This window comes from Mixophyes fleayi, chromosome 5, assembly GCF_038048845.1.
Source record: "Mixophyes fleayi isolate aMixFle1 chromosome 5, aMixFle1.hap1, whole genome shotgun sequence".
NCBI classification, from domain to species: Eukaryota; Metazoa; Chordata; class Amphibia; order Anura; family Limnodynastidae; genus Mixophyes; species Mixophyes fleayi.
The window spans coordinates 34404891-34417905 of record NC_134406.1 but is presented as its reverse complement, the minus strand read 5'-3'; the positions used below and the strand labels follow the sequence as shown (position 1 = coordinate 34417905).

At 41.5% G+C, this 13015-nt stretch overlaps 1 protein-coding gene across 5 annotated transcripts in view; it reads left to right on the top strand.

The window, feature by feature from the left end:
- MPP7 (MAGUK p55 scaffold protein 7) overlaps positions 1-13015 on the top strand; it is a 259014-nt gene that overhangs the window by 202765 nt on the left and 43234 nt on the right. For all 5 annotated transcript variants that reach the window (XM_075212010.1, XM_075212007.1, XM_075212011.1 and 2 more), the window contains one exon: positions 12196-12366. In XM_075212010.1, the coding sequence (XP_075068111.1) occupies positions 12196-12366 (171 nt within the window). The remainder of the gene's footprint in view (positions 1-12195; positions 12367-13015) is intronic.

Here is a 13015-nt window from a genome sequence, read left to right as displayed (position 1 = left end):
CAAACATTTTATAGTAAGCGGCCATAAAGCCATCTGGACTTGGCACCTTACCAATTGTTTTTGCCTTGATAACCTGGGTGATTTACTTTTGAGATCTCATGATTAAGTTGGGTAGCAACCTCAATGGTGAATTTGGGAAGACGTACCTGAGAGAGGAACTGACTGATTTGAGGTGTTTGGGACTCCTGTAGTGAGACAGATTGTGGTTGTGGGAGATTATATATTTCCCTTTTAATAGGTAGTAAGCTGTGATCAAATCTTTTGGGGGTCATACACCAAGATCCCAGCTGGGCCCCTAAGAGATATTGCAAGCAGAGACTTTAGTGCATAGTTTAGAAGTTAGCAATTTATCTTCTTTATCACCCTTCTTGTAGAAGGTTTGTCTCAGCTACCGCAATTTGTTGTCCACTTGGTTAGACACCATAAGATTAAATACCCTCCAGAAAATTGAGACCACTAGAAGGGAATCAGAATCTGTGGAGCATTTGTGGTGGGATTAAAATGTTTGGAGAGGTTACATTCATTGAGTAGTTTCAGCCAATCTATCTCTCTTTGATCTAGTAGCCATGGAGATCAGATGGCTCCTCAAGACATCCTTATGAGCATCCCATAAAGTCATTGGGAAAATATCAGGTGTACAGTTTTGTACAAAATATTTAGAGAGAATGGTTTGTAGTTTCAAAATAAAATTTGAGTCATGGAGCAACAAATTGCAGAGCCGCCAGGTAGACCTCCATGGTTTAAGCGTGAGGTTGGAGTGGTCAGCTGTGACAGGTGAGTGTTCTGACTAGACTGTAGGGAAGATATGGATATCATGTAGTTTTAGAGCAACGTCATGGCTGAGAAGGACTATGTCAAGTCTATAATAGGATTTATGGGGCGGGGCAAAGAATGATGTCTCTGGAGAGGGGATCAATCACTTTCCATGAATCATAAAGATGATGAAGGTCCATAAAGTTTTGAAGGGCTTTAGAATTCTAGTTGTGCCTACCCTCAGACGTGGATCCCCGGGGGGGGAAGGGGGGGCAGATCTGGCTAGAGAATGGATAAGGACAATGTTAAAGTCACTGGCAACAATTCACCCTGTCGAGTTTGGGAATGTAGGGAACCTAATTTTTTAAAACATTTGGTGGTAAATGTATTAACCTTTGGCTCTAGCAAATCGCCGTTACTCAGCGACCTTTTTGGCTATATTTAAATCTAATGTGTTTAAACTGCTGTTTTATATTTGGCTGGCAAAGTCACCAAATATCATCTATTTGCTAGAATAGGAGGTTAATGCATTTACCTCTTGCTTTGGTTTTTATTAGGGGCATAGATATTGACCAGTGCGCAAGAAAAATTATTGAGTTTGTCTACAATAATAAAGTATCTACCAACTTTGTCCCTAAGAATTTCAGAGGGTGAGATGCAGTGCCACCAGGATCACAACCCCACGTTTTTTCAGTCTGGTGTGTCATGCATGGAAGTTTGTAGGGAATCTTCTAGAGCGGAGCTCTGGGTGAAGGTGTTTGACAAAGTGTGTCTCTTGTAGGAACACTAAATCGCCTTTAAAGTATGAAGGGAAGTTTAGACCTTTAACATTATAAGACACTATACAGAGAATCATGTGTTTGGGGTTTTTAGAATAGCAAATAATAAGGTGTTGGAAACATAAATGAAAAAAAAAGTGTGAGAAAAGGCAGTGGGCATAAAATGCTTCTTGGGTACATGGAAGGGGTGGTGACTTTGGGGCGGCGGTAGAAAGGGTGCTGGAGGATGAGAGAGACAAGATGTGTATTTCACCTGCCAAGTATGCTGGTTAGGAGAGGGGAGAAATGCCAAGTGCATTGTGGGCGCCAGCATTGAGCCAAGGATTCCGGGTGGGTTGTGGCGGAGACGTTGTAGGCTTGTAAGTGTACTGTGATCGGGGGAGGGTGTAATCTCCTTGTTGGACCGTATGGAGAGAGGGAAGGGTAAGGAAAAGCAAACCTTACACTTTGCAAACGGATAAATAAACAGATGCTAATGTTCTCCTTGAGGAAAGAGTCACAGAAATGCAGAGATGAAACCTGGAGATGGGAAGGGAGGGAGAAAATAGAGCAACAGTAACAAAAAAAACATTCAAACCAGCACAAAAAGGATATGTGAGTGGAGATCACAGATGGTGTCCAGAAGTGGAGACAGCAGAGACCCAGGGTCTAGAAGTGTTCACTTAGCATGAAACAAGCGGAGGGTAGAAAAATAAACAGGTCAAGGTTAACCAATAGCACAAGTCAGGCTGAGTCAGGTCTCATTGGAACATTGCTTGACAGATATTGGGGACTGTAGATCATTCTCTTTTGGTAGGTCTGTGAGGTCTAGGGGTTGATGGAACAGTGTGAGGAGACTGTCAGAGCTGGAGGTGAAAGGCCCATCTGTTTGAGCAAAGTCTGGGCTTTTGAGATTGTTCTGGCGATCCTGGTGCCAGACGAGAAGATGAAAGGGGAATCCCCATCTATAGCAGATAAATTTGGGGTCTCTCCTCTTAGCAAGTGCAGCCAGGAAATGTCCTTGAGAGTGTGAAGTATATGACCTTCATATTGAAGGTTCTGAAGTTTCCTAGACTCACGCAAGATCGCCTTCATTGTTTCACAGCCAAGGAGGCTAGGTATGACATCCCTAATTTGGGCGGGATCTTGAAACCTGGGTTTGAGTGCTGTATGGGCTCTGTCAAGGAGGTGGTCTCCTGGTACTTTAGGTGCCAGCTGGAAAATAACTTTTTAAGTTAAGGCTAAAGATGGACTCTGGGATTCCCTTAATCAGAAGATTGTTCCCTCAAGCTTGGTTGTCCATATCTTCCTAACGATCTCGGATGGCTGCCAGGTTTTGTTTGATTTGAGCAAGGTCAGCCTCAACAAAAGTTTAGTACATGACAACTTCCCCCACTTTCTTTTCAACCACATGAGTGTTTCAAGCCAGCGCAGTCACATCAGTCTTAAGTGTGTGAAGGCATTTGGCACATCCGCGTGTACAGGTGTTCTCAATTTCTTCATCTCTGTAATCAGGGAAATCTCTCCAGGTGATGGGAGATAAGTCTTCATCAGAGTCCGACTCCCCCGGACTATTGGTGGAGACTGGCCTTGGTGGCCGGATGTCAGGTGTATATTGCCCCAGAAAATAGTGGGGGAGGCCCTTAGAATGGGGCTTCTTGCCTTTCAGCATTTTTGGGTAAAGATGGTCCAGCTGTAATGATTTATAGAGTGATCCCTGCAAGATTGATAAAGTAGTAGGAGAAAGTTCTGGACATACTACTTGGACAAACCCCAGAAACGAATACTAAAACTAACAAGGGGTCCACAATACTGGAGAAGCAGATAATTGCTTTACATCATGTAGACAGATAGCCATCCACCCCAGCATAGGAAGATAAGTTATTTAAAGCCTGTAAAAATTATCCGTCATAGTTCCCGAATTGGGAGGCTAGTTAGGCAACGCTATGAGAGCCTCTAGTGGTGGCATTAAAAAACTGCGATGAGCAGATTGTAGTCACCAGAAAAAAATTAAAGAAAAAAAGATAATAGAGTTCATGTAGGAAATCAGAACAAACAGCATATAGTGCCTATGTTTCGGTAGCTTCAGCTACAAGCATCCGTTGCGCTTAGTGATAGTTGAGAGGTCCTGAGCAGAAGGGGAGGGATGGCAGCCGATGTAGCAGGAAGGCTGGTAGATTTAAAGTCTTATGTGCAGGAACTGCCTGTAGTAATGTTTATGAAAGAACAAAAGGAGGTTATGAAAATGAAAGGGTGAGGAGTCCAGCTTCCTGTCCCCTGACTGTAGCGGCTGGGCAGCGCTACAATCTACAGTCACTCAGGCAGGGCACAAATGGTGGGGGGGGGGAGTCAGTGGCAGCTGCTGGTATCACTGGTGTCCGATGTGAAGAATGGCCTGGTTTCAGAATGCGGATTGTGGGTCCAAGTAGCAGAATCAGCAGGAGGGCAACGTGGTGGACAGGTTGCAAGAGTCCATCCACTGGGCACCACCAGAGGCTAGTTTGGTGCAGGGGTAAGTAAGAGGTCGTAGGGTTAGACAAAGAGGCCATTTTAGCTGTGCTATGCTCCCTATTAGGGGGAATTTGGCCTAAACACCACACGTCCACTCCAGGCTCAGTCCAGGCCCCCTTCACTAGCATTATTAACGCTAGTAAAGAGCATGTAAATGGGTATAACACTAGAAGCTGTTGTTTCTAGTATCATACCCACTGTTACCACATTGTGGTAACATTGTGGTTTTCAGGTTGCATCTTGTACTACACACATGTGGAAGCTTAAACTTCACACTTTAGGGTAGAATGCTAGTAACAATGCGTTTGCATTTGACGTGAGTTTTCAAAGGTTTTAAGCAACGCTAATGGAACTCCAGTGGCCCAGGACAGCGATACATATAAATATACTAATCCTTAAGATGTAAGAACTAATATGTAGCTAATAGTACAATATAGCAATGTAGACTTTCTTTTCTTTTTTTTTTATTATGTTGCTATTGAGCATAAATGTAATAGATATTTTGAGGCGGGTGGGTTCTTGTCAAAGAAAATTGTTGGGCAAAAGTGATAACTCTTCATTCCAATGTTGCTCAAAAGCTGGAAGTGGGACCTTGCCGCCTTGGCTGCAAAAATTGATTAAAATAACTCTACAGAGCTAATCATAAAGCACATGGTTCTCAAGTTTTGTGTTGATCATGAAACCTTGTAATAATGAGTCTGTTGAGCTGCTTTTACCAAGTGTTAATCCACTCCACACCAGTTGTTCTTCCACCGTAGTAAAGAGATGTCACCAGATCTACAACTATTGGAAGTCCTCAAATTAAGAAGACAAAAGATTCCTACCCACTAGTGTTTTTTAAATGCGATTTTGATTTGAGTGAAGATGCAGGTAGATGGGTGTGACAGGAAAAAAAAACATTTTATCTTTTTATCTATTGACAGTTTTGCTAAGGACCGTTGCTTGTTCCATTGTTGGAAACCTGCAGTGAGTAAAACGCATATGTACTGTGTTTGATATACTATTTTATTAGCATTAAAAACGCCAGTGGGTATAAACCTTTTGTGGCACAAATAAACCCGTGCAGATGACCCCCTGCCCCCCAGCTCAGTTTGCCCCTGACTCTGATAGAGTTTAATGTATGTTACTAGTGATAGTTATCGTGTTTTAAAGAGATATTACAAGGCAATCATTAGAAGGGATAGAGGGGATATAAAAATAATGAGGCCTGTGTAAATTTTGTATTGGATGTCAGCTAATATTGTTCTCAATTTACCCTTAATCATTGTTTGAGCCAGAGAGAGATATTTTTGATCTAAAAAAAAAATCTACAAAAACTTTAGGAGTCCACGCCTCACTAATAAACGTGCCAGTGTAGTGATACTTACTTTGAGTGTGCCTGTGGTCCAGTGTAGGGGTCGGAGGGTTCCTCAGTCTCTCTATGGCAGTGATGGCTAACCTGTGACAATCCAGGTGTTGTGAAACTACAAGTCCCAGCATGCTCTGCCAGCTATCAGCTAGTTATCTACTGGCAAAGCATGCTGGGACTTGTAGTTTCACAACACCTGGAGTGTCACAGGTTAGCCATCACTGCTCTATGGTGTTGCTAATTCCAGAACACTACTCCACAAGAGCCTACAGTACTTAGACCAACGTGGAGGCACTGCACGACACTTATTACACTGTAATGAGTCCATTCGCAGACAGGACACACCCTAGCAGAGCAGAGGGGGTGCTACACTTAGGGGGGGATTCAGTTAGCCGCAGTTTGTTTCCGGAACATCCATAACACACTTTATGTGGCTAAGATTTGACAGAATTCTCCGCTCTTTTTTCAAAGTGAGCGGAGATTTCTACCACAGTTGCCAACAACGTGCATGGCGCTATGTCCGCGCGCGCCATATCACCGGCAATTGCATTCCCCCTCTAAGAAGACCAATATTTCATTACTACTTCAATATACAGTACTTGAACTCATGGAAGTACATAGCTACACTCACTCCTGGCTGATTGTGTCGGTGTTATTCATTTTTAAAAACATAAATAGATCTGAAAAACTATGTCCTGCCTACATCCTGTGAATGTTTTATGTTTAAGAACAGTTGATGCATCTACAGCTAAATGCATTCAAGATGTTGAATATACACATCAGCCAGCTATAGGAGACATCGTCTCCTCTGCCAGCAGGTTAGAAATTAAGCATGAACCTGAAGAAATGTCCTTACTATGCATCTGTTTTTGAAATCTTTTATGTTTGAAAAAGGTTTTTGGTGATTTTTTTTTTGAAATTTTTTTTTTTTTCATTTATTATTATTTTAAATAGTTTTTTTGTGTTTTTGTTTTTTTGTATCTTTGTAGAGAATAGATGGATGCAGTATATAAGTACATAGAGACTAAAACCTTGCTGGATAACTAATCCGCTACCGTAATATAATCTGTTAATGCTAGCGACCCCTCCCACTATAATAACATTAGACAATGTCATGTTTTCAGCATAAGGACGACTTGATTAGGTGGGAGATTGTTTTAGGAAATAAGTGCAGGGTTTTTATATGTTGCTACTGGTTTGTATTGGAGGAGCTTTACCACTTCTAACCAAATTAGTTTGCACCATTGCGTCTGCGTCTCGACACAGCGCTATGAGGCAGGGCTGATGTAGCCACTTGCTGCTACCCATGGCAAATTGGGCCCAGATGTCTTCAGGGTCCTGGTCCCCACCAGCCCAGATTAGGGGTGCACTATAGAAGGCCCCCCACACAGTCCAGGCAAAGGTGCAGTGAGTTACTTTTCAAGCTTTTTTTTTCCACCCAAAAGTTGGAATTCTCCTTACTGCCAGAATCATATTAAAAATATAAGAAGGTCCAATTAGTGACTTTGAAGTGCCCACTGCTGGTTATATAGGATTGATTTTCAAACTTTCAAAGAAAGAAAGCAATTGTTACAGCTGATACATGCACTCATACTGACAGAGCCCCACCCTCTGCAGTCACTGTGAGGAGAGCACAAAATACTAACATCACTGTGAGGAGAGCTGCTGCACAGAATACTGATCAACCATTACTAAATACAATAAATGGTGCTCACTATTATCCCCACCTCCGTAGGAGAAGAAAGGCTTTATAAGAAATCTGAGCACAAGGCATATATACCCTAAGGGATATCCTAAATTGCAGGAACATATTTATGTATACATGTAATTAAAATGCAGGCAACTTTAGTAAAATTCAATAAAATATGGAAATGGTGATGTGTAGCTTCGTTCGGAGGATACGTAATGAATTGAACATTGTTACTCAATAACATCTTCCTCTGTTTTCAGCCAGTAATGTTTAGTTAGCACATACTGTTCAGAGCAGAACATTTCTGGAGCAGAGATTGACTTGTATTTGCTCTTTGTTAGCATGATTATGTATAAAACTGCAGTCATGTGACTGTGTCCATGTGTCGCTGTCAAGTTGATTAATCTTCCAAAGACATCCATTATTTGGGGAACACTTTGTGATTTTAAGATGATCATTTGTCTCCTCACTACAGTGCTGAATAAAGTTGTTTTTTTCTCCATTGTTTGTCATAATGACAAATGGGCATTAAACCGTTTGCCAGAGAATACGATTGAAAAATTAAATTGATACCAGCAGATTCTAATTATGGGAGGACAGGCAAATTTTAACCCTGAGCCATGTACTGTAAGCTACTATGTGATGAAATGCAGTGGTCCTTCTGTTTAATCAGCACGCTGTATTCCTGAAGCACAGTTATTGACCCCTTTCCTCTCCTGAAACCCTGTCGAAAAAACTGCTGGTTGACTTGTGGTCATATACCTGTAGATGCAAAGCTATATAGAGTGACTGCACACCGCTGCTAATCACAGCACAAATGGAGTGCCCACATGTTTATCACATACTTGCCAACTTTTTCTCATTGGCTTCAGGGAGATCCCGGGTGAGGTGGGTCATGCGGGGGGCGAGGCTTGATGAATAGCATCATTTTGGCCCCGCCTCATGAACGATTGTCACAATTTTGGCCAGTTACAGCAGGGGGTGAGGCTAAGATGGCGCAATATTTGCACCATTAAGCCCCGCCCCATCACATATCTATTGCGGGGGCGAGAACTGGGAGGTTGCCCTGCTCTCCCGAGAGGTCTCCCAGAAATGTAGGAGTCTCCCGCACATTCCGAGAGAGTAGGCAACTATGCGTTAAAGAAAAGCAGCTAATGAATCAATAGAGACTGAAGTGTCTTTTACATTTCTGTCTCCATTACTGAAGTCATGTTGTCTTACCTGTCAGTCTTTGATTAAATCTTGGTCTCCATGAAAATGGCCACCTCCATAGACATCGATACATGGACATAGGACACAATTTCTGAACTGTGTCATCATGCCACAGATGGTGAGGCCAACCACGTCTTGTACTGGCTCAGCATCAGGGAGAATGCCAGACTCTTCAGGGAGTGAGGGAGATCACCCCTATTTCAGGGAGTCTCCCTGACATTCAGAGAGAGTTGGCAAGTATGATTTATTAATCGCCCAGTGGGCAATTCTCTTCTGTTGCTTTCTGTGTTGACTGATATGTGTAATGTTGTATAGACTGATGTGTATCAGCTGAAGTAAGATCCTTATCTGGTGCCTGCAAACCCACCTAGGCAAAAAAATATTGCTTGAAGTCAGGGCCTGATTAAGGATTCAGGCTGTTCTAGGCTAATACGCTCATATCACCCCCAATGTACATAACAGGCTAAAGGTGAAAACTAAACTTATTTTTTCATTCACACTTCCCTCCCTCATGTTTACGTTTGTGTTTATTCAAAACTCGGCTCCACTTTTTAAATGGGTCACTGCAATCTTTGTAACTCATTTTGTTTTCATTAAAATCAGAACCATAAAGTAGATCAGATGTATGAACAAGCACTACTGAGGGGGAAGGCGTGGAGTGACGAGGGGGGCTGTCATGTCTGCACCTTTCTTGTCTCACACTCGCTTATCCTCAAGCTCCTGCCTGAGAATGGCTCATTGTCTTTAGCCTTTACCATTCGGAATATGTCAAGATTAAAACCTTACTACATTTTTATTTTTACTTTGGAAAACAACTATTCTCTTATGTTTTAAAATTAATTTCAGCTTTTACCTGTCCCTGTTAGTTTTGCTCCCCAAAAATATTGCGTCCCCCCCCCCCCCCCCTCTAAAAAAAAAAAAAAAAAAATAACACGACTGCAGCCTAGTAAGCCTATTTGATAATCAGGCCCTGCTTGAAGTTCTTGATTAATTAGAAAAAAAGAAAACGGGCACAACTCACCACTTCCTAATACAGAGTCAAATCATTCTTCCAGAGGTCTCTAACTGGGCCTCAAGTATGTTTGTCTAGGGTCAGATCACCTTTTTGTTATCAATCTCCTGCTCATCCATTATGTCCACAGTTATGAAGTAAGCTGGAATACAGCAACCTGCAGCCTAGACCGATCAATGCAGTGCTCACAGCAGCACAGTGTTTCTTCAGGAAACACTTGTACTGATGTTTTATGAGGCAGTGACCTGTTCTCTGTGTGATTATGTTGGATGTGAGGAACGGTCTGCATGTGACAGGTGATATAATGTGAGGAGATGAAGTGGTAGGGGTAGGATTCCCCAGCAGAGTGGTAGTGAGATTCCTGTCAGACTCACACAGACAGATTGTGGTGTCAAATGTTCTTTTATAAGACATGAAATTCCTCCTTCCATCTTGTTTTTATTTTGTGCTGTATTATACACATTCTGTAAATATGAGGGGCATAACTTGGCATTTTTGTTTGAGAAATTAAGATTCAATCCCTGTCCTGTCCAGAGATTTGTTCTTGGGAGACTAAAATTAAGATATTGTCCACAACTAGTTTACAAGTATGGGAGACATAAAGTTAAAGGTGTTTTGTTGGTTTCTGTGGCAGTAACTGGTTCTGCATAGTTCAAGTGTATAGATCATTACATTTGATACCTTTCATTAAAGAACCTACAGCCACCTTAACACAAAAGTATAAACATGTTACCAAATTCACATTGAAGTGAAAGTCCTTTATAGCAACACAAATCGCAAATCTTCCTTTACTTCTAAAGAAATTAAATATTCATATACTGATGATTAAAGGAATTGTCCACCTTCCTACAACTTAAGCTTACTGAATTGTACATGTTCTGCAAATATCTTATTTTAAATACATTGCTTTATATTTGTTTTGTGTGTCAGTGAAACCTCTGTGTCATCAGAAGTTGTTAGATCTTCTGTTCTGCTCAGATACAAAACGGCTCCGCTCTGCGCATTGGTTAAACTAATTTCCACAGAGCAATTTTGTGCTCTATGCAGTGTGCAATCATCATGGTTTATTTATTGTTGCCACAGAATCCACAGTGCCGTACAATGAGCAAAATACAAATAAGGGGAAGAGAAACAATAGCATCGGTAAAAATCAATACAAGAGACCAAAGAGAAGTCATTAGAAGACAGATCGATTTTACATGCGATCGATGGTCCGACCGCTCAGTCCATGGACTGCATACACACTAGCCTTGTTTCAGACGGTAAAGGGAAGAGCGGCCGTCCCGTTAGCCACTTTTTACAGCCATGTTGTCGTGAGCAATGATTGTAATTTCATACTCACTGTTGTGGACCGGTCAGAAACCTATACACACTACACAACAGAAAGGAGATTGGAACGAAAATATTCAACGGTACGGCCAACCAAATGAGGCGACAATCGTCCATTTGGACAGACTTTCGACCATCGTGTCACTACACACACTGACCCAACTTACGAACGAGCGGTCGTATGTCGGCTGGTTGAGCCGATTATTGGACATAAACCCTGTCGTGTGTACCCAGCTTTAGACAAAGGATAAGTTTTAGAAGAGCACAATGAGGCAGGAGGTAGGGAGGGCCATGCTTGTGATCGCTAACATTCAAGACATTCACACCATGTTGTGATTCTCTTTTTACATTACATACACGCCTGGTACCCATCTTCTGAGGAAATAAACTTGCGTGCATCTGTGACATTTAAAGCATCAACGGAGACATTCCTACACCTTTTATTTGAAACTTCTGTATGGCCTTTATCTATGAACATTGACTTATTTCAGATTTGATCACTTTAGTTTTAGTGCGCCTATAGGTTGCTGAACACCAATTGATTTCTAAGAGTAGATTGTTAGTCACCTTGGTTAGGGCAGTCTCGGTGGAGAGAGTGAAAGCCTGATTGTTCAGGGTCAAGGAGAGTGTGAGAGTGCATTAAATGGTTGTAGACTAATCGTTCGAGAAGGGTAATCGTTGAAGAAAGTTCCAGGGTTGAGAGAGAGTTTACCATGGGAGCGATGAGCACCTGTTTAAAGGTCGAAGGGAAGATGCAGGTAGAGAAGGACAGTTTGGAGATGTTGGCTAGGTGACGGCAATGGACATGGTTAAGAGAGGAGTGGAGGGGCTCAGAGTCTGACAGGAGGAAAGGTGGAAATAGAATGAATCATCTCTGTCTAGATGATATAAAGACATTGGTGAAAAACACAGATAGAAACAAAGGTAAAGCTATGTGTTTAGTAAAGGTAGCATGAGGGCTTGTGCAAACCAATAAGTTAGTCAACTCAAAAAACCTATGAAAAACAGATGATCGTGCTAACCAGTTCTTTCATTGCATTCAATGTATGTTTTATGTCTTCCATATTTGTTATAGACAATACTTTATTTGTGCTAGTTATGCAAGTGACACAACATTGAATGTGTAAATGTAAAACCAGTTATGATTGTAGTAAAAGGTAACAACCTCACCTGTACCTCTTACTACATGCAGAGTGGCATTTCGGAATCTAAATGCGACTTTAAAACCCTTACCATTATCAACGAGCCCATATTCGGTTTATGTTTACACCATAAAATTGTAGCACAGTCTACACAATTCTGCAGTCTGCCTAGCAATACTATGAGTCCTGTTTTTCTAATGCTGTCTGGGATTTATAGGCAGCTTTTCAGTGATCTGGACATGAATAAGTAATCGCTCAGCGGGCGCTTTGAAACTGTACATAAGTGAAGCAGTCTCGGCTATATTTTCTGGGTTAGCCTATAATGATTTCTGCGCCGTAACATTTGTTAAAATATTTATGAATATTATATTTATGAAATGGCGCTGCCTGAACAGGCACAGACATCCCGTTCTGATCTGAAAAATGTGTTTTTGTTTCAGCTGGGTTTAGAAGAAGTTTTCGTCTCAGCAGGAAGGATAGAAAAACAAATAAATTCATGTATGAATGTAAGAAGAGCGACCAATACGATACAGCAGATGTTCCGACCTTTGAAGAGGTGGCATTGTATCAACGACAGCCTAATGAAAAATACAGACTGATAGTCTTGGTTGGTGAGTAGGAGCTCTGTATAAGACATGCTTTGTTAAAACTCGGCAAACATTTTTTTTTTTAAGCCGGTTGCTCAGAACTTTTGCTATGATGTCAAATATTCAGTTGCTGCATCTGCTAATAATTTTCCAGCGTTTTTCAATTTCTAAGTTAAAGGATTCAAATGTTGGAGCTCTAAAAAGGCATTTGGGTGTTTACACAGCCAACATAATGTCACATTGTAGCTTGGAAAGTATTGAGTAAACCACAAATAACAAAATTTAGAACTGATAAGCAGTAATACTATATGGTCCCTGTTTATTCTGCTTAAAATATGATTAGGTGTTGAAATCTAATTCTTGTAATAATAGAAGTAGGAACGCTTTGCCACGGCGCTGGTTATCTTTACAGAGATGTTTTCCTGACTGCAGGTCTAAGCTGGCTAGAGAGGTTTTCATAGCGGTGCTGGGCTGCAGTAATCTCCTCAATAGCATTCAGATGGAGTCTGAAATCATGGGTAAAGTGGACCTGGATTTCTCAAACGAGCTTTTATTCATGAGCGAAAAATACACAGGGAATAGAGTAAAGGGGAAAGATTACAACGATCTGTTTTTCAATATCTGCAGGACAGTAAACTTGATAATGACTCAACCATGGTCTTGGCCGACCGTA